This window comes from Bubalus kerabau, chromosome 2 (assembly GCF_029407905.1).
Source record: "Bubalus kerabau isolate K-KA32 ecotype Philippines breed swamp buffalo chromosome 2, PCC_UOA_SB_1v2, whole genome shotgun sequence".
Classification (NCBI taxonomy): Eukaryota; Metazoa; Chordata; class Mammalia; order Artiodactyla; family Bovidae; genus Bubalus; species Bubalus kerabau.
Window position 1 is genome coordinate 199,947,466 of NC_073625.1, and position 26,318 is coordinate 199,973,783.

General features: G+C 39.1%; 1 protein-coding gene and 1 long non-coding RNA gene across 2 annotated transcripts; one reads left to right on the plus strand and one right to left on the minus strand.

Annotated features, from left to right (window-relative positions):
• LOC129644353 (uncharacterized) lies at positions 1 to 10,321 on the plus strand. The gene is made up of 3 exons (XR_008710810.1): positions 1 to 149; positions 4,874 to 5,160; positions 9,957 to 10,321. It is a non-coding gene; the product is annotated as an uncharacterized LOC129644353 (long non-coding RNA).
• DAZL (deleted in azoospermia like) lies at positions 2,308 to 25,475 on the minus strand. Its single transcript, XM_055570001.1, has 11 exons — positions 25,232 to 25,475; positions 17,080 to 17,226; positions 16,582 to 16,673; positions 15,967 to 16,018; positions 15,459 to 15,522; positions 15,227 to 15,366; positions 12,098 to 12,169; positions 11,345 to 11,395; positions 10,433 to 10,546; positions 9,230 to 9,328; positions 2,308 to 4,301 (listed from the first exon to the last, which is right to left on the minus strand). The coding sequence occupies exons 1-11, from the start codon at positions 25,232 to 25,234 to the stop codon at positions 4,248 to 4,250; spliced, it is 888 nt and encodes a 295-aa protein (XP_055425976.1). The 5' UTR covers positions 25,235 to 25,475; the 3' UTR covers positions 2,308 to 4,247.
• Between the last annotated feature and the right edge of the window lie 843 nt (positions 25,476 to 26,318).

A 26,318-nucleotide genomic window follows, 5' to 3' on the forward strand; every position in this document is an offset into this window, starting at 1 on the left:
TGACATCCTACGAGGCTGATCTAATCACAGATAAAACCTCGCACGGCAGTGTATGGGTTTTTCGTCAAAGACAGACATATTGCCAAAATAATGAGCTGCAACCACGTCACATTCAGGAAAAAAGCGGTTGAGCTTCCCTCATTTAGCAGGTACGTAGTTGTCCAGTCCGACTCTTTGCGACCCCATGGACTGCAGCACGCCAGGCTTGCCTGTCCTTCACTGTCTCATTATTTTCTCTCTCAAATTCATGTCCATTGCGCCAATGATGCCATCCAACCATCTCATCCTCTGTTGCCCCCTTCTCCTCCTGCCCTCAATAGCAGTTATGCTATTTTAATATTGTTTAAACTTGACTGACATTCTGAAGGTCTAGCTTAGGTAAAAATGAAGAGAAAATGGTCTCAGTATTTTAAGTCCCTCCTCCTATTCTCACTGGTCCAGTCAGATCTATTCTCGGGGACGGGTATAGGTTGGTAATAGCAACTATGTTCAACGTGTGCCCTGCGGAGGGGACTAGCCCACTGCAAACAGCTGATCTGGCTTTCCCAGCACCGACAGCTGCGTGTCCGCCCTGACTTTCTTCTACAGTAAATAGTTGTACCCAATGGTGAACCAGAATATAGTGTATCTCTATTCACTTTATTCTAGGGAAAGACAATGTATGTAACTACAGCCTTAATGTGTTTTTGCTAGTTTTTTTGTTTAAAAAAAAAAAAACTAATTAAGGGTTAATACCTTCAACTTTCTGAACTGCTTGAAATGTTACTATTGCTTCAAATTTATAGAGATTTCATGATTCCCAACATCCCAGTAATGCAAGCACTTGTTCTACTGTTAAGGACCTAGAGAACTGGTATCTAGTATTTCACTATGTGAGAAAAGGCATATTCCTGGCCTTAATAGAGGTGAATATAAGACAAAAAGCCCCCATGTGTCTTGGGAAGATGAACTGGAGACTCAACTGGAAAACTTTTCAGACCAGTTAAAAACATAAAATATAGCCATCACAGAAAGAGCTAATTGTACAGTGACAGCTTCAGTTTCTCTATCAAGAGACAATTTTTTTGCATTTTTGTGGTACTGGCCCACAGCTACAGCCATATTGGACAGATGTTTTTAACTCCAAATGTAATGCAGAATTACCTATCGTTTCTTTGCTATGCAGATTGAATACTCTGTATGAGCATGCAAAACCGCACGTTTATAGCTTCAACTTCTCATGTTTATTGTGTTCTACTACCAAATGTACCATCTACAGATGGAAAACTCAGTGTCTTTGATGACGGGTGGTGAGGAATTGCTCAAAAATATTCAGTTACACACAGAGAAACATATTACACGTAACACTGGGAAAAACCAGACTCCACAGTTACCAAATTATGTACAGGAGCAATCTTTATCTAGAAGTGTTCCGAGGATTCCAAATGATCATGCTCAGCAGCTGGGCCTGTCTGCAAGACTTGGTCATTGGGAGGCTTTCCTCTGCCTCATGGCCTCCCACCCTCTCTAGTGTTTCTTTATGAAAGCAGCGAGGCGTGCTCTCTTATCACTGCTGCTCCTTATTACCTCCAAACAACCAGTGAAAGGAGGGACAACAACTAAGCAATGTGGCCGTCCAGTTTTATGAGCTCACCTTTAAAGACAACCAAGGGAATGTCAGAGAGGTGGGCACAAGGTTTTATAAACTAAACCCAATGACTTCCTTGCAATTCAAGGGTGCTAATCAATATTGAATAGTTATTTTGAACAATCACAAGGTTAACATGTTCTTATTACAAAAAAGAAAGCAGGCAGAATAAGTTTCTTACAGGGGTGACCAAACTTTATGGAGTTGATTTTAGCCATAATTTGCAACTTTTCACACACAAAAAAGCGTGGTGTAAAATTTTTTTCCATCCTAATGGCTTGGCTCTTTGTTGTGAATTTTGTGGTAATCCTTAACTGCAAATGTGCTTAAATTATCAAGCATATTTAAAGCAACAGTTTTAAGATACATATATAGTCTAGTTTTAGGGTCCAAAATGTTATAAACTTTATTTAAGCTTGGTCAGAACTAACCAAATAAAAAATGAAAAAAAGAAATCATTTCCTCATGAGAATATTTATCTCAGCTTCGTAAGATAAAGCAACAAAACTACAATGTACCAAAATGTGCTCTTATAAACTAACTTGGACAGATTTAAGAAACTGAACAGTATTTACACTTCTGAATTTCAAGGATCTCACTAAATCTTGTCACATACTACCCACCCAAATTCTCACCATTTTTTAAAGATAATATGAGATGAGTAAGCAGGTCAAAACACTTCTGAAAAAAATGTTTCTTTATTTCTATTTATGCAAAGACAGTATCAGCATAGGTAATAGGAACACATTTTTAAGTTTAAAATTAATTTTCCATTTTGAAAGGTTCAGGATTTTGTCTCTTCTACCTTACTCTTTTAAATACTTCAGTCCAACAAAATAGCAGACAAAACGTTTATTCCCTTTTTCTTAAGGGAATAAGGTCATACTGGAATAATGAGAATTGGCTCTTTAGAATTTAGGTATCATTTATAGTAACCTGAAGATTTAATCACAGAATAATACATGTAAGAATGTTATAGCACACACACACAAAAGTACAGAGAATTTCAAAAAGAACAAATTTCAGGGCACTTTCAAATTCTGAGGCGTAAAAAAGCCCTCTTGGGTATCATTAAAAGATTCTTCCCTTCAGATTCAGAACGAAGATTATTAGGAATGATAAGACAATGGGCACTGATGGCATGGCCCACGGAAGCCTCATTAGGACAGGGCTACACGGAGTTTCCGTGTTTTAATGAAGGGGCTGGCCCAAGACAGAAAAGCCAGGAAGCTCCTCTAAACCCATGGCAGGTCAAACGATGCTGCTACAAGTGATTCCCTTAGAAAGGGATTATCCCACTGCTACCCTTTCCTTCCAAGGCTTAACCCTCAAACTGCTTATACTACTTCTTCTTTCCTTTACATCGCTGTTCCAGGAGCAAACCTCCTGCAGGAACGGTGGAGACTGGAAAAGCAAGACTGTGGGTATAGCAAAGGGGCTCTGGATCTCTAGTTGCTTGTCACGATTTACAATGTCTAAGGAGGAGCCACCTAATCTAAAAATGGATTGTTAACTAACTCAAGTGTATTTTTGGGATATGCTTATTACTAAACAACTTTTGTGGTTTAGAAACATCAAAACTACTCTGACTCTCCTGGACATATTTTACTTAAAAAAAAAAAAAAAAGAAAGAAAGAAAGAAAAAGATGCTAAAAAAAAATAAAAATCTATCTGTTCTTTAACAAATAACTAATATTTTAATGTTTCTTATAAAAACAATTCCTTTCAGACACTCTGATTAACTTTTAAGTGACAAAGTTTCAGCCTTCTTTAATACCAATATTTTGCACAATTTAAAATACAGCCATTGAGTTTAGCATTTCAAGGGAAAAAAAAAAAAGTAAAAGAAAAAAGGAGAATGGTAACTCAACTAAAAAGTTTATGTACCTAGAAAAGTTAAGTTTTTTTTAGATTCTTTTAAAAAAAAATTTGGCCCAGAATTTTAGTTATCCTAATTACCATCCCAATCAGATATCTCTATGTGTGGATTCTAGATAAAAAATAAAGTATTTTGAAGTAATAAACATAAGACCCACTGATTGGACTGTTTGTTTAGAATCTGTTTTACTGGGTTTAGATAAGGAAAACTTCAATAAAGCTAACTATATATTGAGTTTCACTGATTAAAAATGCAGTTTTAAAAACTCTGCTTTTGTGGTAAATTTCTAGACAAATCATAAAAGCACAATATTGCAGATATTGTACTGTTCATAGGTACTTGTTGGAGAAGTGAAGTGCTTGTATTTAAACTATCAAAATTCTGACCTTTCAAAATAGGTTTTCTAAAACAGTTTTTTTTCCCAAAAAATCAGCATTTGTTTTTAAACTCTTAAAATGTCAGGTAAAAATCCTTACAGATATATCTTAAAGTTATTCTTTTCAGTCTCAATTATTTTTTTACTTTTAACTATATATTCAACACAGAACCAGTTTCTAAGTAAATGTCTAATGGAAAAGTTACAATGTAAAATAAAACTAAGCAATCTAATATAACATATAGAAAGTCTGAGTGTGATTTATCAAAATTCAGAATTAAATTTCTATAACAGTGGAAAACTTTCAGTCTCTTACTATTCAAAACCTGTGACTTCCTATGAGACTAGAAAGTTAGCAGAAAGGATCAAACAGACTTAAGCACTGCCCGACTTCTTCTAAAGTGATGAACTCTTTTATCCTAGAAAAGACAGAAATAATCCATTTTAATTTCATTGAAAATTCCTATTACCATTATGACCTAAGAGACTTGAAAATTACTTAAAAGAAAGCATTTTTTTTTAGATTTAAAACTATAAATAATGAGAGAAAAGTGATCCTTTTGTGAAAGCATTCCTGAACTTTCAGATAACAAATGTACCAATGATCAGTTTTATTCAACAATTCAGTTAAAAAAAAAAAATCTCGGTGACTCAGAAAAAGAGGACTTAGAAATCTACAGTTTTCTAATACGTAGATTCTTATTAATTCATGATTCTGCACTGATGTCCCAAAGACAGCTGGTGAAAAACATGAAATTTTTAAAAGTCTTATTTTTACTAAAATACATCTAACAGAAATCATGGCTTTATGATGGTTTGAGAACAGCACTCCATTTCAATCTGAAACCCTATGCTTTTAGATTAAAAGATACGAGTTTTGGCATCTTTAAAGGCATATCCTTAAGCTATAATGAAGATATGTAGTTTTTAAGGAAATGAATAGAAAAATTAAAGTATATGCAAAAATTTCCTTTCACTTTGTTGCCAGCAGATGTGCAGATACAAGAAATGAGGCCTTACCAAAAGGGTTGGAGCTGAGAACCAGTTCAGTTCAGTTTCAGTTCGGTCACTCAGTCATGTCCGACTCTTTGCGACTCCATGAACCGCAGCACAGCAGGCCTCCCTGACCATCACCAACTCCCAGAGTTCACCCAAACCCGTGTCCATTGAGTCAGTGATGCCATCGAGCCATCTCATCCTCTGTCGTCCCCTTCTCCTCCTGCCCCCAATCCCTCCCAGCATCAGAGCCTTTTCCAATGAGTCAACTCTTCCCATGAGGTAGCCAAAGTATTGCAGTTTCAGCTTTAGCATCAGCCCTTCCAAACAACACCCAGGACTGATCTCCTTTAGAATGGACTGGTTGGATCTCCTTGCAGTCCAAGGGACTCTCAAGAGTCTTCTCCAACACCACAGTTCAAAGGCATCAATTCTTCGGTGCTCACATTTCTTCACAGTCCAACTCTCACATCCATACATGAGCACTGGAAAAACCATAGCCTTGACTAGACAGACCTTTGTTGGCAAAGTAATGTCTCTGCTTTTCAATATGCTATCTAGGTTGGTCATAACTTTCCTTCCAAGGAGTAAGCGTCTTTTAATTTCATGGCTGCAGTCACCATCTGCAGTGATTTTGGAGCCCAAAAAAATAGTCTGACACTGTTTCTACTGTTTCCCCACCGATTTCCCATGAAGTGATGGGACCAGATGCCATGATCTTCGTTTTCTGAATGTTGAGCTTGAAGCCAACTTTTTCACTCTCACTTTCATCAAGAGGCTTTTTATTTTTTAGTTCCTCTTCACTTTCTGCCATAAGGGTGGTGTCATCTGCATATCTGAAGTTATTGTTATTTCTCCCGGCAATCTTGATTCCAGCTTGTGCTTCTTCCAGCCCAGCGTTTCTCATGATGTACTCTGCATATAAGTTAAACAAGCAGGATGACAATACACAGCCTTGACATACTCCTTTTCCTATTTGGAACCAGTTCCATGTCCAGTTCTAACTGTTGCTTCCTGACCTGCATATAGGTTTCTCAAGAGGCAGGTCAGGTGGTCTGGTATTTCCATCTCTTTCAGAATTGTCCACAGTTTATTGTGATCCACACAGTCAAAGGCTTTGGCATAGTCAATAAAGCAGAAATAGGTGTTTTTCTGGAACTCTCTTGCTTTTTCAATGATCCAGCAGATGCTGGCAATTTGATCTCTGGTTCCTCTGCCTTTTCTAAATCCAGCTTGAACATCTGGAAGTTCATGGTTCACATATTGCTGAAGCCTGGCTTGGAGAATTTTGAGCATTACTTTACTAGCGTGTGAGATGAGTGCAACTGTGTGGTAGTTTGAGCATTCTTTGGCATTGCCTTTCTTTGGGATTGGAATGAAAACTGACCTTTTCCAGTCCTGTGGCCACTGCTGAGTTTTCCAAATTTGTTAGCATATTGAGTGCAGCACTTTAACAGCATCACCTTTCAGGATTTGAAAGAGCTCAACTGGAATTCCATCACCTCCACTAGCTTTGTTCGTAGTGATGCTTTCTAAGGCCCACTTGACTTCACATTCCAGGATGTCTGGCTCTAGGTGAGTGATCACACCATCATGATTATCTTGGTCGTGAAGATCTTTTTTGTACAGTTCTTCTGTGTATTCTTGCCACCTCTTCTTAATATCTTCTGCTTCTGTTAGGTCCATACCATTTCTGTCCCTTATCAAGCCCATCTTTGCATGAAATGTTCCTTTGGTATCTCTAATTCCATCCTCTTCTCCAGGAGATCTTCCCGACCCAGGGATTGAACCCAGGTCTCCCGCATTGTAGGCAGACGCTTTACCGTCTGAACCACCAGGGAAGTTTGAGAACCAGTAATAACATGATAAAAGTATTTTCTTCTCTGTGCTTTTAGCTTAATTGTGTCCTTTTCCTAGGAATTAAATTCTGTTATCATATAAAGGGTAGCTTCTGGAAATAATGTAACGTGTTATCAGGGTAATATCCTATTTAGGTTGAAGTCCAGAAAAGTGGTCACAAACTCAAGTAGTTTAAAAAATCAGACAGGGTATGGAAGATTATGAAGGAGCTGGAATTAAGAGTGGAATTTATCATGGAAAGAGGGTATATCCTGTGTTGTGTGAGTGCTCAGTTGTGTCTGACTCTTTGTGACATCATGGACTGTAGCCCACCTGGCTCCTCTGTCCATTGGATTTGCCAGGCAAGAATAACTGGAGTGGGATGCCATTTCCTTCTCCATATCCTGCCTTAGTGCATTTAAATTCAATTAAAACAACAATAACAACATTTAGCTAATCAAAATAAACAGGTCTAGATGCTAGACAACTTCCAACTCTTTGCTCAGAGGAGTAGAAAACTTTGCAAGGTTCCAAGGTAAACCTTTGCTTAGTACCAGGTAAAAAGTCAAGTGTAAAGACTTGCTGGGTAAAGAGTTTCTGCTTTACAAACAAATCCGTTAGTACTACCTGTTTAACCTTCAGAACCTTGGGCAAAGTAAGCTGTCACATGGCCCCCAGTTCTTTCCTTTTAAATTTACTATCTATGTACAATGAAAAACAAGAGAACAAAAGTCAACTTTAAATGACTAAGTCTACTCCCTATTGAGAAGATGGCTAAGAACTTAATTCTGCTACAGCTCTAGTCTTTTGTATTAAAGGAAGCCCTATGTATGTCTTCTTTTTTTTATTTTTAAACTTTACAATATTGTATTAGTTTTGCCAAATATCGAAATATATCCGCCACAGGTATACATGTGTTCCCCATCCTGAACCCTCCTAAAAATGCTTTAAGTTTTATCCTATTTCCATTCATTGGTGGAAAAAAGCTATTCACCTTTCCCTGTTTTAAAATACAAAGCAATGGTTTAAAATTTCCCTTTGAATGTAAAATGCTGCATTTGGGAAAAATTCTGGCAGCTCCTTGGAAAGTTAAACATAGTTACTATTTAAAATGACTCAGCCATTTCATTCTTAGGTATATACCCAAGAGAAATAAAAACCTATGTCCACACAAAAATTAGTACACAAATGTTCATACCATTACTCATCAGGGCCTCAAAGTGGAAAACAAGCGAAATGTCTAGCAAGTGATGAATTGATATCAACACAAACTGGTAGACCCATAAATAAAAAGAAAACGAAGTACTAATACATGCTGTAACATTGATGAGCTTCAAAAACATTTCAGTCAGTGGAAGTCAGTCACAAAAGGTAACATGTATTATTCTATTGACATGAAACACTCACAACAGGCAAATTCTTAAAGAGGGAGGGATTGGGGGCAGGAGGAGAAGGGGACGACAGAGGATGAGGTGGCTGGATGGCCATCACTGACTTGATGGACTGAGTTTGAGTGAATTCCGGGAGTTGGTGATAGACAGGGAGGCCTGGCGTGCTGCAATTCATGGGGTCGCAAAGAGTCGGACACAACTGAGCGACCGAACTGAACTGAACTGAAGGCTAGAGAGTTGGGGAGAACAGAGAGTGACTAATGGGTAGGGGGCGTTATTTTGGAGGTGATCAAAATACTCTAAAATTTACTGTAGTTATGACTGTACAACTCTGTGCATATTCTATGAAGTATTAAATTGCACACTTTAAATGGGTGAATTGCAGGGTATGAAAATTGTATCTCAATAAGCCTGCTGTAAGAAAACAACAAAAAACTTCCCTTTACTAAGCACAATATTCTTCCTTTGGTGAAGCGACAAGTTCCTTTCCATGTTCAGAGACTGAGAACTAAAGGGATCTTAGAGACTCCTCATTTCAGACTTGTAAAAACTAAAGCCTTAGTAAGATCTAAGTGATTTGTCCAAGGTGATAGTACTAGGATCAGAAACTGCAGACCCTTTCTTAAATTCTAACACCCACATTCTTCTCCACTGTACCAACTCTGAATCAACCTTCTTTCTACTCAGCTCTTTTTATTACTTCACGTGTGTCTTCCACCAAAGGTTCAAGTGCATCAGCTGAGTATTCAATTCCTTCTCCTTAGTCCAAGATCCACATACTCTTAAGTTCTGTTTTCGGTATCTAAAATTTTCTTTTCCTATTTGGTCAACTTTCAAGAACCCTTTGAATTACAGTATTATTACTGTTGCTGTTTAGTCCCTAAATCATACGCTTCTGCTAAAGATTTCTTCCCTAAGGATAACCTACACTATACCAAGATTTAAGCAGATACACTGCTACTTAAAACTCCCTCTCAGGCTACAGTCAAAAGCTAAGAGTTCAATTATATGCTCTATGTAAGCTCAATATATATATATAAATATATGTATACCACAGGAAAAAAAAGATGCTTTATGGGTGACAAGTGTTCTTTTTATCCTACATATTATTCTTTTCATACCTTGAAGTAGTCGTCTTGAGTGACAACGGAGTTTCTCAGTCTACTCTCTGGATTAAATAGACAAGATACCACCGTCTGTATGCTTCTGTCCACAGATTTCTGAAACACAAAAGTTTTCAGTAAAGACTATTCATTCTTTTACTCACTGGTAACAAGCTTTTTGAAAAATCTTAATGAACACATACACTTATTTCTAAAGAATTCTCATGCAATTTTTTCACTTTTACCATGTCACATAGTATGTAACTTTTATACAAAATTTAAGAATTGTTTCATAAACTTAGTGATAGAATACTGGTTTAGAAAGCTCCATTAGTCAAGCCTTCAGATAGCTGTTTTTAAGTCTCTTTAATCTTTCCTGTTATACTGGAAAGAGTGAGCCCTCAACATTTCAAGAAACATTTATTCAGGTTAAACTCTGATAATATAACTAAGTTATTTTGGTGGTTTTTTTTTTTTAAATTTTAAATTGTATAACAAATCTGGGATTATTTTCACTGCAGAGTTCAGTAATTTAAAATTTTTTCCATTGAGAAATACATGAAGGAAGTACACATACTCCAATGGGAATTGTTTACTGTTATGGGAATTGTTCAGTGTTGTGCATATTCCAGTCAGATCAATTACTTTTCACAACCTCACCCATTCAAAAGACATAGAATTCAAGAATGAGAGATTATTACAGGGATTTGCTCTAAAATGATAAAAAGAAATCCCTCTATTTAAGTATTTCCATTACTAGTGAGCCCAGCACTCTCGAGGACTGCCACCAGATGTGATGCTGTGGGGAGAATGCCGTGGACAACTGTGCAATGTGATTCATCCAAGCAAATGTCTACACTGGTGAAAGACAGGAGGACCGAAGCCATACTCATCCCTCTTTTGAAGAGTAGGATTCTTGAGGAAAACTACCCTTGGGACTCTGTCAAACCATGTTAATATTTATTAAACTATGGTTAAAAAACAAACCAAAAAAACCCAATGAAAATGGAAGAAAGGGAAGGACAACTAAATCAGTAACTGGTTTGCAGGTACCTAGAATTTCATTAACTTTTACGTAAATTGTGAAGCTTTTAGTCAGTAACTCAAGCTTTTTATATTTAAATTTGAGCAAAGATATCTGTTTCTCAAAGAGCCATTATTAAAACTTGAATAAAGCACATATAGAAATATAAACATTAATGAACAAAATTCAATGTTTGCCTTTTGTGGGCCATTTCCAGAGGATGGAGAAGCTTCGTGAACTGAGCATTCACTGGGCAAAACTTCAGCTCCTGTATCAACTTCATTACAGTGGTAGTTAATGGTTGTATAAGCCTACATTTAAAAGGATAAAAGTGTAATTAAAGAGATGTACATGAGATAGTCTTCAAAATAGTGAGCTCACACTAAGTTTAAATGTGTATTGTTCTGAGGTTCAATTACATTATTTCAGAAACTATTTTAAACTAAATAGTTGAAATGCAATATGGGAATCTTGTATTTTGAAGTGTCAACATAATTAGAATTAGAAGGAGAATTTCTCTAAGAAACTTCAACATATAGTATGGGAATGGGAAGGGAATTTCCCAGTGCCTGAGGATTTTTGCTCCCATTATGTCCTTCAAATATCCAATCCTGATAAAAGACAGAAGGTAACAAAGGCTCAGATATTTTAGAGGTAGCTTCCTCTTTTGTTTTATTCATTTTCTTATATAACAGTGTTGAGAGCAAAACATTTTTGCTTCTTTCAACAGATATTTTTTTGGCTAGAAAACTCGATGCAGATTCAATATTAATTATAAATCCTTGGGGTTAGAAATAGCACAGGTATCAGTACTACCTTTCTTGGTTACATATTCTGAGCACTAGGGTATGCAGGGCGGCTATTGCTTAAGTACAGACAAATAATCTGAGAAACAAAAAGCACAGTTTCTCCCATGGGAGTGAGTGAGTGAGTGTGTGTGTGTGTGTGTGTATATACACTTGAGTTGCAAAGAAATGTAACACATAAAGTAAAAAAGAATTTAAAATATTTCCAGGCAATCTTGATATGGCAAGGGTCAAGAAATACGTAACAGTAAAATACTTTTAAAATACAGAACAGGAAGTACATGCTCGGCTACTTCACCTTACCGGAGGAATAACATAACTCCTTTGTTCCCCAGCAGACCACTGCGGTGGCATCTTTAAAAAAAAAAAAAGAAAGAAAGAAAAGAACGCTTACTTAAATATTCCTTTACACTGTCACAAGGATCTGAAATAGACAATGTTGAGGTACTGGTGCTGGTTTCCTTGAGCTTGTTATAACAAAAGAAAATGGAAAAGTACTTTATGATATGTATGATTTTATTGTTACTTTCATATATTAACTCCATCTTTTTCTCAATTTTCTGGAGTTGGTTTTCAGGAAAACTCAAGAGACAGTAGCTCTTTGAATTTATTACCATAGTGTCACAGATATGGTCATCATCTATGGACAGAAATTCTAGTAGCCAGCTAAAATAAACATTATCAAACATAATTGCAATTCAATGCTCTAAGAACTGAGTAATCATTTTATCTCAACCTATGCCTCTATAAAGACTCATAAGATTCAGCCTTTATGTTTTAGCTATTAGACAGCAAAGATGAAAACTACATGTTGAAATATAGAAGAGGACACCAAAACTTGTAAGACAGTACAAGAGAAAGCTTGCTAAGCTCATTTCTGTCAAAATATTATTCTCTTATTCTAAATAATAAAGAAGCCCTAATTCTAGACTAATTCTGTTTTTCCTTAAATTTTAGGCACACTCAACTACTTTTAAATGACAAACTATTAGGGAAATTTACATAAAGGCCTAAATAATATTCCAAAGTAAATAATTTTGATCCCTATTAAATTACCTGATAATTATAAACAGGCAGCTGATATCCAGTGATAACCTGAACTGGTGAACTTGGATAAGGAGGATAAGCCTGCAAACAGAGTTTACAGAAAGAATGAATGAACAATGTACATTTGTAAAAATCAGAAAGGAGTATCATTCCCAATGCAATAAAAACATGAAAATAAGGAAATCTTCGTTTTTTTATATCCAAGCCAAAATTCTGAGTGAGTGCTTTCATGAAGAAATAAGTATTCTCTGTCAAATGTTAGCCTTTGGGCTGGGAGAAGGAAGAGATAAATAAAGGCAGTGACTGATTTTGCAAGCCCAAGTTCACCTTTTTTGTATATTTATTCCCACCCAGAAGTTCTTTCTTAATCATGATGAAGCTCTATTAGAACAGATTTCCATGTTAGCATTAAATTAATACATGTGTGCTATTTTTTTGTAAAGATATTTGTAGGCAGTTTTGTATTCCTTTGACAGTACTTTGGGGTAACATGGAATACTCCCCATAGACATTTTGGCTCTTTCTGTGTTTTACTTCTAAAAGTTAAGGGCAATGTACAACCCCAACCTGGAAAAGAGATATTTCAATAAATATTTTCAATAAATATTCAAAAAGTATTTCAATAAATATTTATTGACTGAAAATATCTAGGTACTAGCATACAAAAATATACCAGAATAGGTAATAATACCTCATGGTAAATTTTATGAACAAGTAGGGCTTTTCTTGTAGCTGTTTTTTTTTTTTTAATGTAAGAAAAGCTATATTCTATACTTCAGGTATATGAAAAATGCAAATAAACAAGAGATACTGCAGAGCCTTTTCACTATTATTTTATTTCTTTTCCTAAGAATAAAATGTCTTTTGAACGAAGAAGGTAAACTGAAGAAGGAAGAAAATAAATGTTATTATCAATAGGAGACAAGTATTCCAAATTTCACTTCGAATATTAAAGAAATCAAGACAAATTATATGCCAGAAACTCATAGAACTTACAAATATAATTAAATCGTCAGAAATTTATCCATGTTAGAACCACAATACATCTAGAAATCAACAATCTGTATGAAGAAGCACCTGGAAATCATTGCAAATAAAGACTAGCTGACCCTAGGAAAGAATAAACCAGGTAAACACATGAAGAAAACTGTCTTCAAGCATTTTAGGAGTTATTTGGGGGAAAATAGAGAGGAGATACATTCCATGTGGCTACAGTGATCAGTTCTCAGATAAAGACTTACCAACTATACAGAAGCAGACTTAAGCTTAGGATAAGAAGTAACACCAAGGGAACGCTTCATCCAAAGATGGGCAAAATAAAGGACAGAAACGCCAAGGACTTACTACAAGTAGAAGAGATCCAGAAGAGGTGGCAAGAATACACAGAAGAACTGTACAACAAAGGCCTTAACGAACCAGATAACCACAATGATGTGGTCACTCACCTAGAGCCAGACATCCTCAAGTGTGAAGTCAAGTGGGCCTTAGGAAGCATCACTACAAACAAAGCTAGTAGAGGTGATGGGATTTCCAGCTGGGCTATTTCAAATCCTAAAAGATGATGCTGTTGAAGTGTTGCACTCAGCATAGCAGAAAATTTGGAAAGCTCAGCAGTGGCCACAGGACTGAAAAAGGTTAGTTTCCATTTCAATCCCAAAGAAGGGGAGTGCCAAATAATGTTTGAACTACCATATAATTGAGCTTGTTTCACATGCTAGCAAGGTAATGCTCAAAAGCCTTCAAGTTAGGGTTTAACAGCATGTGAACCAAGAACTTCCAGATGTACAAGCTGGATTTAGAAAAGGCAGAGGAACCAGAGGTCAAATTGCTAACATGTTTGGGGTCATAGAGAAAGCAAGAGAATTCCAGAAAACCAACTACTTCTGCTTCATTGACTATACTAAAGCCTTTCAAAGTGTGGATCACAAAAAACTAAGGAAAATTCTTCAAGACATGGGAATACTAGACCACCTTATCTGCCTCCTGAGAAGCCTGTATGCAGGTCAAGAAGCAACAGTTAGAACCAGACACAGAACAATGGACTAGTTCAAAATTGAGAAAGGCATATTGCAAGGCTGTACGTGGTAACCCTGATAAATAAACTTCTACAGAGTACATCATCCTAAATGCTGGGCTGGATGAATCACAAGCTAGAATCAAGATTGCCAGAAGAATTATCACCAAACTCAGATATGCAGATGATACCATTTTAATGGCAGAAAGCGAAGAACTAAAGAGCTCCCTCATGAAGGTGAAAGAGGCAAGTGGAAAAACTGGCTTAAAACTCAACACTCAAAAAACTAAGATTCTGACATCTGGTCCCATCACTTAATGGCAAATAGATGGGAGAAAATGGAAACAGTGGTAGACTTTATTTTCTTGGGTTCCAAAGTCACTGTGGACGGTGAATGCAGCCACTTGTTCCTTGGAAAAAAAACTATGACAAGCCTAGATAGCATATTAAAAAGCAGAGATATCCCTTTGCTGACAAAGGTCTGTATAATGAAAGGTATGGTTTTTCCAGCAGTCTTGTATGGATGTGAGAGTTGGACCACAAAGTGTGAGCACTTAAGAACTGATGCTTTCGAACTGTGGTCCTGAAAAAGACTCTTGAGAGTCTCCTGGACAGCAAGGAGATCAAACCAGTCAATCCAGAAGGAAATCAACCCTGATTATTCATTGAAGGAGTGATATTGAAGCTGAAGCTCCAATATGACCACCTGATGCAAAGAGCCAACTCACTGGAAAAGACCCTGATGCTGGGAAAGATTGAGGATGGGAGGAGAAGAGGACAACAGAGAATGAAATGATTGCATGGTATCACTGAAGTAATGGACGTGCGTTTGAGCAAACTCCAGGAAATAGTGAAGGACAGGGAAGCCTGGCATCCTGCAGTCCATGGCATTGCAAACAGTTGGACAGGACTTAACAACTGAACAATAACAAGAACACGCACCGCTAATAATGGCATCTCTAACACAACGTCCCATCATTCAGAAGGCTTCACACAGCGCTAGTATTGTCACCTACCATGCAAACTGTCGACGTGATTCCACAGACGGCAACAACTAAGACGGGCTTAATTTTTAAGGTGCTCGCATCAATAATAAGATCTCTAGTATAATACACACACCATACCTGAACATATTGAGTTATAGGGTTCATCATGGTTGGAGGCTGCATGTAAGTTTCAGTGTTTGGATTACTCCAGACACTCTGAAATTGTGGTGGAGGAGGAGGATTAAAAACCAAAGGACGTGGCTGCACATGATAAGCACCTTTTTAAAGAATAAAAAGAAAACAAAGCCTATTTTTAGTTCTCTGAAAAGCCACACATGTGTCATCAAGAACAATTCCTTTCTTTACTCACACAAATTTTGTTTCCTGATTGCAGGGCCCAGTTTCAGCTTTTTACCATGGAAATTTATCTGTGACTTAAAATAAAACAGTATCAAAACTAGAATTAATGTTCAAGTCTTTACTTCTAAGACTTTGATTAATACCCAAGTTCTCTAAAATTACTATTATCAGATCAGATCAGTGGTAAGAATATACCAAATCAAAACTTATCAGCATGAAACCACCTTACTTACCTTCACTCTAATAAAATTTTGAGAAGTTATGGAATTTGATTAAAAAAAAACAAACCTTCACTCTGTCTCTAATCTTTCCTGTCTCTAGTTCATGAAGCTGGATGTTCAATCAAAAATACAGAGGTTCTGATAAGTTATGTAAATTATTCCAAGCCTGAGTTTCAAACAGGAAATATATTTATTTCTGTATCTTATAAAATAATGAGTATATATTCAGGACACAAATAATACTAAACACCACATCCATAACATGATAGAGATTTTTTCCAAAAGAAGATTACTTACTTCTACTATCTTCTGCACATCCACATCATTATAAAATGAAACAAATCCATAGCTAGAAAGTCAGATAGATGAAGTTTAAAATCACCACCGTATCAGTACATAGTTTAAAACTAGTGTTCTGTAACTGACTAAATAATGATAAAGGATGAAAAATATACTGAGGTAAATAACTATAAGATGTACATGACAGAGTCTCTATAAATACTACTGTTTTACTTTCCTACCCTGTATCAGAATTCACAAAGATTAAGGCAATGTAGGAACTTAATTAACAAAAAATTCACACCTATGAATCTGAGTTTAACTTATTATCTATGGCAAAATCATTAAAATTTAAGATACTGTGAAACGTATGAAGAAAACAATTCTTTGATAAAACTGACTAATCCTCTTATGTGAAATGAAGACAAGAAATATTTAAATACAAACACTAGGCAAATGATTAAATAAAAGAGCTGGCAGCAAAACTTACCCTCTACATGAAAGTTACAAAGCAACAAATTTCTCTTATACAAATGTTAGAATACCAGTTTTTAATTTTTCTTTTCTGAAATTCTATACATGCTCTAGTTGAGATATTTATTATAATTTATATTGAACATATGTTTTACTCACCCTTTGGACACACCAGTTCGATCCGTGATTATCTTCACTTCTTTTACTGAACCATATCTAGCAAAGAAACTTCTAATTTCTGTTTCATCCATCTATGCAGAAGAATTGATTTTTAAAAGTAAAAGTTCAACATTCAAAAATTTCAATGATACTATAAAGAAGATTCGGTGATGTGGAAATATCTCCTCCAAGATCCCCAAACTACACATCTATATCAAAGATATTTTTAGCCCCTAGAGGTTATACATAAAAACAATTCCAAACCTGCATGAACTACTTAAAAAAAAAAGTCTTATGTTTACTGCTAAGTCGCTTCAGTCGTGTACGAGTCTCTGTGCGACCCCATAGACGGCAGCCCACCAGGCTTCCCCATCCCTGGGATTCTCCCAGCAAGAACACTGGAGTGGGTTGCCATTTCCTTCTCCTTATGTTTACAACACTACCCAAACCCCACTATTCACAAAATACTTTCAATAAATGAAAACATGAATACATTACCCTAATATCAATTCCACCAACAAAAACAGTGTTTGGCATGATTTTGCCTTCTGGTAAAACATAGCCTTGGCTGGTGGTAGCTGAAGACGACTGGGTGCTGGCCTCTCTGGAGATGGTTGAGTTTGGAGTCTCAGGATTTGCAGCAGACTGTAATTTGGAAAGCAGATGTCATCACTAGATTAGCAGGCTAAAATCATAGATGCTATGAAATGTACTTTATTTTTAAGGCTGCATATTGTCACCCTGCCCATTTAACTTCTACGCAGAGTACATCATGCAAAATGCTGGGATGGATGAATCACAAGCTGGAATCAAAGACTGTTGGGAGAAATATCACCAGCCTCAGATATGCAGATGATACCATCCAAATGCAAGAAAGTGAAGAGGAACTAAAGAGCCTCTTGATGAAGATGAAAGAGGAGAGTGAAAAAGCTAGCTTGAAATTCAACTTTCAAAAAACTAAAATCCTGGCATCTGGTCACATCACTTAATGGCAAACTGACAGGGAAAAATGGAAACAGCAACAGACTTAATTTTCTTGGGCTCCAAAATCACTGAGGACGCTAACTCCAACCATGAAGTTAAAAGACGCTCGCTCCTTGGAAGAAAAGCTATGACAAACCTAGACAGCATATTAAAAAGCAGAGACATCACTTTGCCAACAAAGGTCCACTGCTGTGGTTTTTCCAGTAGTCATGAATGGATGTTAGAATTGGACCATAAAGAACACTGAGGGCCGAACTGATGCTTCTGAATGGTGGTGCTGGAGAAGACTCTTGACAGTCCCTTGGACTGCAAGGAGATCAAACCAGTCCATCTTACAGGAAACCAACCCTGAATATTCATTGCAAAGACTGAGGCTGAAGCTACAAAACTCTTGCCCCCTGATGTGAAGAGCCAACTCACTGGAAAAGACCCTGACCCTGGGAAAGACTGAAGGCTAAAGGAGAAGAGGGTGGCAGAGGATGAGATAGTTGGATGGCATCACCGATTCAATGGACATGAGTTTGAGCAAACTCAGGGAGACAGTGAAGGACAGGGAAGCCTGGCGTGCTGCCGTCCATGTGGTCACAGAGAGTCAGACAGGACTGAGTGACTAAACAACAACGATAAAAGTACAAAAGGCTGCAAGATAAAGATGAAGATATTATGCCTTAGCTTATGAAGGAAAACAGAAACAAGGACAAAAGAAACTGATAGATATTTTTGAAAATATTAGCACAATGTAATAGAATTAGTTACAATAATGGAAATTAAAGAGCTCCTATTTTGTTAGATGCCAGAAATTATGATAAATTTAAGATTTCTACAAACTGCTAGAGATGAAATAAAAATTGCTGTATTACCAAATTGGAGTGTTTTGGCTTTTCTCTATTAATTCATGCTCATACTAATGTTCTAACATACTTTGTGTTTCTATCTGAACATCTCCTAACTCTTTCCTTTATGCTCATACTAATATTCTAACATACTTTGTGTTTCTATCTGAACATCTCCTAACTCTTTCCTTTAACTATGTTACAGTGATATTTCATGATAATGAAGTCAGAGAGAATAAAAACTATTTTAAAGCTTTTCCATTTTTAAATGTTTTATAACTTTTTTTCTAAATGGGACTATATTACATAAGTCACATACCTTGAACTATAGAGAAATTCGACTAGATTTCTTTCCAAGATATAAAATTTACCAATTTCTTTCAATTAACTCACATTCAAACACCCAAGGCAGTTCTGAAATTCTTAAGACTTTCTCTTCAATTTCCCCTTCATTTGTGAATGAATTTTCAATACCTTTTTATTTGATAAACTATTTATATTATTAGCTGTATGTGAACCACAATGGATAGATGTATTTCAGTTGAGAGGTGCAGTATTCACGCAGAAAACTGTGCTGGAGTAAAAAGGGTTATGATAACATATTGATTCTCAACCTGGGAAAGATTCTGTGACCCAGGGGCACCTTTTGGTTTTCTCGGTTGAGGGGTGTACCTGGTAGAGGAAAATAATAGAAAGCGAAAGACCAGAGCTCTCCTCAAGAAAATCAGAAATACCACGGGAACACTTCATGCAAAGATGGGCTCAATAAAGGGCAAAAACAGTAAGGATCTAACAGAGGCAGAAGTGATTCAGAAGAGGTGGCAGGAATACACAGAAGAACTGTACAAAAAAAAGTCTTAATGCCCTGGATAACCATGATGGTGTAGTCACTAACCTACAGCCAGACATCCTGAAGTGTAAAGTCAAGTGGGCCTTAGGAGGCATTACTACAACAAAGCTAGTGGAGGTGATGGAATTCCAGCTGAGCTACTGCAAATCCTAGGAGATGATGCTGTTTAAGTGCTGCACTCGGTATGCCAGCCCATCTGGAAAACTCAGAAGTGGCCACAGCACTGGAAAAGGACAGTTTTCATTCCAATCCCAAAGATGAACAATGCCAAAGAATGTTCAAACTAACAAACAATTGTGCTCGTTTCACATAAAGAAGATTATGCTAAAAATCCTTCAGACTAGATTTCAACAGAACATGAACCATGAACTTCCAGATGTTCAAGCTGGATTTGGAAAAGGCAGAGGAACCAGAGATCAAACTGCTAACATCTTTTGGTTCATAGAGAAAGCAAGAGAATTCCAGAAAAACAACCACTTCTGCTTCATTAATGAATTAATTCATCAGTTAAACTATGCTAAAGATTTTGACTGTGTGGATTACAATAAACTGGAAAATCCTTCAAAAGACAGGAATACCAGACCACCTTACCTGCTTCCTGAGAAACCTGTATGCAGGTCAAGATCCAACAGTTAGAACTGGACATGGAACAATGGACTGGTTCAAAACTGGGAAAGGAGTATGGCAAGGTTGTATATTGTAACCCTAATTATTTAACTTCTATACAGAGTGAAAGTGAAAGTGAAGTTGCTCAGTCGTGTCCGATTCTTTGCGACCCCATGGACTGTAGCCTATCAGGCTCCTCCGTCCATGGGATTTTCCAGGCAAGAGTGCTGGAGTGGATTGCCATTTCCTTCTCCAGGGGATCTTCCCGACCCAGGAATCGAACCCGGGTCTCCCACATTGGGGGTAGACACTTTACCATCTAAGCCACCAGTGTGGTTTACAGAGTACATCATCCCAAATGCCGGGCTGGATGAATCACAAACTGCAATTAAGACTACTGGGAGAAATATCACCCTCAGATACGCAGATGACACCACCCTAAGGGCAGAAAATGAAGAGGCACTAAAGAGCTTCTTGATGAAGGTGAAAGAGGAGAGTGAAAAAGTTGGCTTAAAACTCAACATTCAAAAAATTAAGATCATGGCATCTGGTCCCATCACTTCATGGCAAACAGATGGGGGAAAATGGAAACAGTGACAGACTTTATTTTCCTGGGCTCCAGAATCACTGTGGATGGCGAATGCAGCCATGAAGTTAAAGGTCGATTGCTCCTTCAAAGAAAAGTTATGACAAATCTAGACAATATATTAAAAAGCAGAGACATCACTTTGCCAACAAAGGTCTGTATAGTCAAAGCTATGGTTTTTCCGGTAATCATGTACAGATGTGAGAGTTGGACCATAAAGAAGGCTGAGTGCAGAAGAACTGATGCTTTCGAACTGTGGTGCTGGAGAAGACTCGAGTCCCTTGGACAGCAAGGAGATCAAACCAGTTGTTCCTAAAGGAAATCAGTTCTGAATATTCATTGGAAGGACTGATGTTGAAGCTCCAATACTATGGCCACCTGATGAGAAGAGCTGACTCATTGAAAAAGACCCTGATGCTGAGAAAGATTGAAGGCTCCAGGAGAAGGGGGCGACAGAGTATGAGATGGTTGGATCGCATTCTTGACCCAATGGATATGACTTGAACAAACTTGGGGAAATGGTGAACGACAGGGAAATCCGGTGAGCTGCAGTCCACAGCGTCTCAAAGAGTCAGACAGTGATTAGTGACTGACCAACAACAAAACTGGTTATCTGGTTGGTAGAAGCCAGAGATATAATAAGCATCCTAAAATCCAAACAACACCCCCCATAACAAAGAATTATCTGGCCCCGAATCTGCATAGGATCAGTTGAAAAACCCTGTGATATTGTTGGCAGAATTGAAGAGTAAAGTTCTAAATCTCATGTTCTGTTTAAGTAAAATGGATATTTGAGACAACAAAACAGTAATCTGAGAAAAAGAAAAATCCATTAGATGCTATAGACAGTTTCCTTTGGGTTGTACAAGTTGTGATATTAAGTATGCTGCTGCTGCTAAGTCGCTTCAGTCGTGCCTGACTCTGTGCGACCCCAGAGACGGCAGCCCACCAGGCTCCCCCGTCCCTGGGATTCTCCAGGCAAGAACACTGGAGTGGGTTGCCATTTCCTTCTCCAGTGCATGAAAGTGAAAAGTGAAAGTGAAGCCGCTCAGTCCTGTCCGACTCTTAGCGACCTCATGGACTGCAGCCTACCAGGCTCCTCCATCCATGGGATTTTTCCAGGCAAGAGTACTGGAGTGGGGTGCCATTGCCTTCTACGTGATAGTAAGTATAAAATTCATCTAATCATTTCACTAGGGTCAGGTCTTAAGGGAGGCACCATTCTGTCCATCCTATTCCTTAGCCAGCAGATGGCGCTCAAAGCTAAACTAAGGAACGTACTCCTTTCAAGAGGCCTAAACAGGGATTTAAAAACTGCCTGTGTGTGTATTTCTATACAATTATTAACTTATATATGAGCTTTCTAGGTGGCTCAGTGGGTCAAGAATCTGCCTGCAGGAGACGTGGGTTTGATTCCTGGGTGGGGAAGATCCCCTGGAGTAGGGCATGGCAACCTACTCCAGTATTCTTGCCTGAAAAATCCCATGTACAGAGGAGCCTGGCAGGTCACAGTCCATTTGGTTGCAAAGAGTTGGACACAACTGAAGCAACTTAGCATTAGCAGCACATAACTTATGCATACAAATCCACAACCAATAGACGATCTTTGGGTACTTTTAAACTATTGCCAAAAATACTCTACAAATTAATTCTTGTTGTTGTTCAGCTGCTAAGCTGTGTCTGATTCTTTGCTACTCCATGGACTGCGGCATGCCAGGCTTCTGTGTCTTTCTCCTGAGTTTTTCTCAAACTCATGTCCACTGAGCTAGTGATGCTATTTTAGGTTAAAGCTAAAAGTTTGGTGTTAAAGAATTAATCATAACGAATCAATAACATGCAGAAAATAAATTACATGTAAATTAGATGACAAAGGTAATTATTTTTCTTAATTACACCTTCAAGTGAGTTGATGGGTTCTAAAACGAGTAATTCTGGAATATTAAGGAAGGGTGAACCTGGAGGCCATCATATACACAATTCTCATCACTACTATTTTCAGTAACGGATTCCCTTTTATATTTGAATGACCAAGTGACAAAGATAACTAAAAACTGGAAATAAAACTTATCATCACTAAAGCATCTGGGATGTCAGCTCTTTGACAACATTTCATTCAACTATTAACGTCCACATGCAAGCAAACTGAAATCTATGTATACTGGCTAGGTCAGACTAAAAGTCTATAATTTGCAGTCATCGGTGTTACATCCACAGAAGGAAGTAGTTATTAAAGAGAAAAATGAAGTGAGTGTCCAACTCTTTGCGACCCATGGACTGTAGCCTACCAGGCTCCTCTGTCCATGAGATTTTCCAGGCAATAGTACTGGAGTGGATTGCCATTTCCTTCTCCAGGGCATCTTCCCAACCCAGGGATCGAACCCGGGTCTCCCGCATTGTAGACAGACACTTTACCGTCTGAGCCACAGGAAATTCTATTAAGGAAACTGTACATGAAAATCAGAATAAAGCCTTTTATGTAAATCCAAGAGTAGACTCTCAGGGGAGGGGGGTGGAATCCAAACAGTAAACATACAATCCTGGGAAAGCTAAGCAAGAAAAAGCAAGAATACAAAAATACACATTAGTCTTGAAAAAAATGGGATATGACTACTATCCCAAAACCTGGTGAAGATGGTCCACTCCTGCATCCAACACAGAGATGGTAAAGTCTAGCAGCATACAAAAAATACACAGTTAAGAAGAACAGTTTATTGTAAATTCAAGTATGGTTATTAGGAAATCTGTTACTGTAATTCACCACAGAAAAATCATTTGATAAAATACAGTATTTCTTAATTTAAAGAAAAGTAAAATGAAAGAACTTTATTTTCTATCAGTCTAATTCTAGATTATCATTAAGTTCAAAGTAAAATATGACAGTAATTTATGCTGAAACTAGAAATAAGGGTCTCTCCTTATCACCACTATAAATTTTTTCCACTATATATGACAAATGTAAATATTGAGTTCTTATAAATCACCATGAAAAGACAAATACAAATAGAAAGGTGGATCAAGAATGGAAAAAAGAGAAATGGAAAACGTTAATGACAAACTTTAACTTCACTAATGATAAGAAAAGTACATCAACACAAGTGGAATATTTTCCAATTAGACTGGCAACTTTTAAAACATATACTACCTTTCACTGCGTGGAAAGGGGGTCATATTACACACCACCACTGGGAATATATACTAGTATATCCTTCACCAAGAGTTACTAGGAAAAAATTATCATAGTTCAAAATTGTTATAACATGGGCATAACCCTTTCAACCAGTGATTCATTCTACTCCTGGCAATTTATTTCAAGCTATTAATAAACAGGCCAAAACATTTTCACAAAGACACCCATTATTGTACTGTTTTAATGCACACAAATTACTCATTATAAGGGAATTTGGTAAAATAAGTGATGGTAATATATAAGTATACAATTTTTGGTAAAGTAAGAAGTTATGTATTCAAAATTATTTTACATTTCTCTTTGGAATAAGGCCCACTATATTAAGTGAAGGATACAGGTTGTAATTTAGTATTACATAGTATGGTACACTTTTTATAAAATACACCTATTTGCAATACATAAATGAAAGCAATCTGGACGGACATACATCAAAACTTCAGAGTGGTTACATACCTCGTTTAAGATGGACTCTACTTCCTTACATTGATTACTTTCTAATGAGTTAATATGCTAGTTTTATATAAGAAAAAAATCAATAAACATGCATTTCTCTCCTCACCCTCTTAAAACAAAAAAGAGGACACAACTGTAAACATTCACAGTAACTCAGCTTATTAGGTAATTACTGATGTGGTTAAGTACAAGACACAATTATTACAAAGAGCAGTGGCATACACTTGTGAACTTTTACTTTAAGCTTTGTGTGCACTAATAAATTGTATATAAATTTTCTCCCTTTACTTCTAAAAATAGTGTATACTGGTTATTACACTATAGGCGACACTACAGTACAGTATTTGATGCTATATACATCATCGGAGGCTTGATGGTTGGTCAAAACTGTTTTCAGGAGATGCCCCTCGAGGTGGCATCAACTCGAATGCATTTAACAAAACGCTCATAAATGTCACCCAACAGACCCCGTTAATACTCGAGGGACGCTCTGCTGGAACGTTTCTGGTTTCTTTAAGGGAAAAGAATTTCCCAAGTTAAAAATTCCTCGAGCTCCCCACTCCGCGGCCGCCCCGAGGCGAGGGCGGCGCCGACCTCGTGAGGCGATGATGGCGTCCCACCCGAGGCCGGCGCGGCGGCGGCGCCGCACAAGCACGAGGCCCTCGCGCCCGCGCCCTCCCGCAGCGACACACCCCCAGGCCCCGCCCCGGCCCCGCCCCGGCCCGTGGGGGCCCCGCCCGCCGGCGTCCCGCCGCGTGCGCCTCACGGGCCGCGCCGGGCCCGACGCCATCTCGCGGAGGCCGGGCCGCCCGCCCGCCTCGGTAAGCGCGGGAAATGGGCCTTCCGGGGTGGCGTGGGCCCGCCCGGAGCCCGGCCGGCCGAGTGCCAGGCGCCGCGCCACACCCCGGCGGCTGCGGCCCGAAGGCCTCAGGCCTTGCACGTGCTGGGCGGCGGCCCCCAGCGCTCCGACAGCCCGGCCTCATCCCCTCCGCCCGCCCTCGGTGCCGCGGAGGCCCTGCCAGGCCGCCTCGGCCGCCCTCAGGCTGGGCCCCCAGGACAGGCGAGCCCGGCAGCCCTGCTCCGGGTCCCGCCCCAGGCCCCCTTCAGCGTCCGGGCCACCCCAGGGAGCCCCCTGGGCCTCCTCCACTCACCATGATGGCGACAGCCAGTGTTCCCTCAGAGGGGCTCGAGGACGAAGCAGAGGCTGGCTTCGGGCACCGCGCTCGGAGCTGCTGTTGGGTCTGCTCGTGCCCACTGCCCGGCCGGACTGGGCAGAGGGAGCGGCGGCAGACCCAGCAGAGAGAGTCAGAGACGTGTGGCGATGCCGAGGGGCGCCGGCAGACTGAGGCGTGGCCGGCGGGGCGCTGGGAGGTGGCTCCTGCGCAAGGTGCGGGGGGGCTCGTCGGGGAGGCGCCTCAGCCAATGGGCGGCCACGCTGGCGCCCCCCGGCCGCGGCGGCGGGGCGGGGCTGGGGTGGGGGGTGGGTGGGAGGCTCGCGCAGCACGACTGCGCAGGCTGGGGGTACGCAGGGGGCGCGTGAGGGCGGTCATCCCGCCCCCCCCACAAGCGCCGGCCCCAGATGAGGGGGCTGGCCGACCCCCCGAAAGGCATGTTACCCCAAAAGTGCTATGGAGGCACGCCTGAAATAAGTAGGCATACTCACATATACATTAAAGTTAAAAACAAACGTGAATATGACCAGGCGCTAGTTTCAAAATGGCATCCTGAAGGCACGGGATTAGCCCGATCGTGGTCACCCCTACCCTCGCCACCAAAATCGATGGAAACGCCAACAGAAATAGAAAATAGAAATATGGATATGGAGAACAGGCACGGAGGCGTCAAAAGTACAAAAACTTGGGCAAATTCCTTTCAACTCTGAGAAAGATGGGGTTGGATTGTAAGAAACACCAGCTAGGGCAGGCCAGCTTGGCGTTCAAGATGTTCCTTCTTCGAAGAAACGGTCATCAAGGCCTGTGGCTGCCAGAAACCCAAGGTGTAGGAGGGAACAAAACAGTCAAACATTCCTTTGTTTGGGGAGTTTACGTTGTGAGGGGGAGAATTTTTCTTCTAGGCCTCACAGAAAGAAGCCAGGCCTGCCTAGAGAGTTCTAAAACCACCTCAGGGTCAGAGAAACAAGGCCTAGAGCAAGGGTGAGCTGCAGGGCAGCTGGGGCAGCAAAGCACAGAACTTTAGAAACTAGTCTAGCATGCCGTGCCCACAAGGAGTACCCGTGAC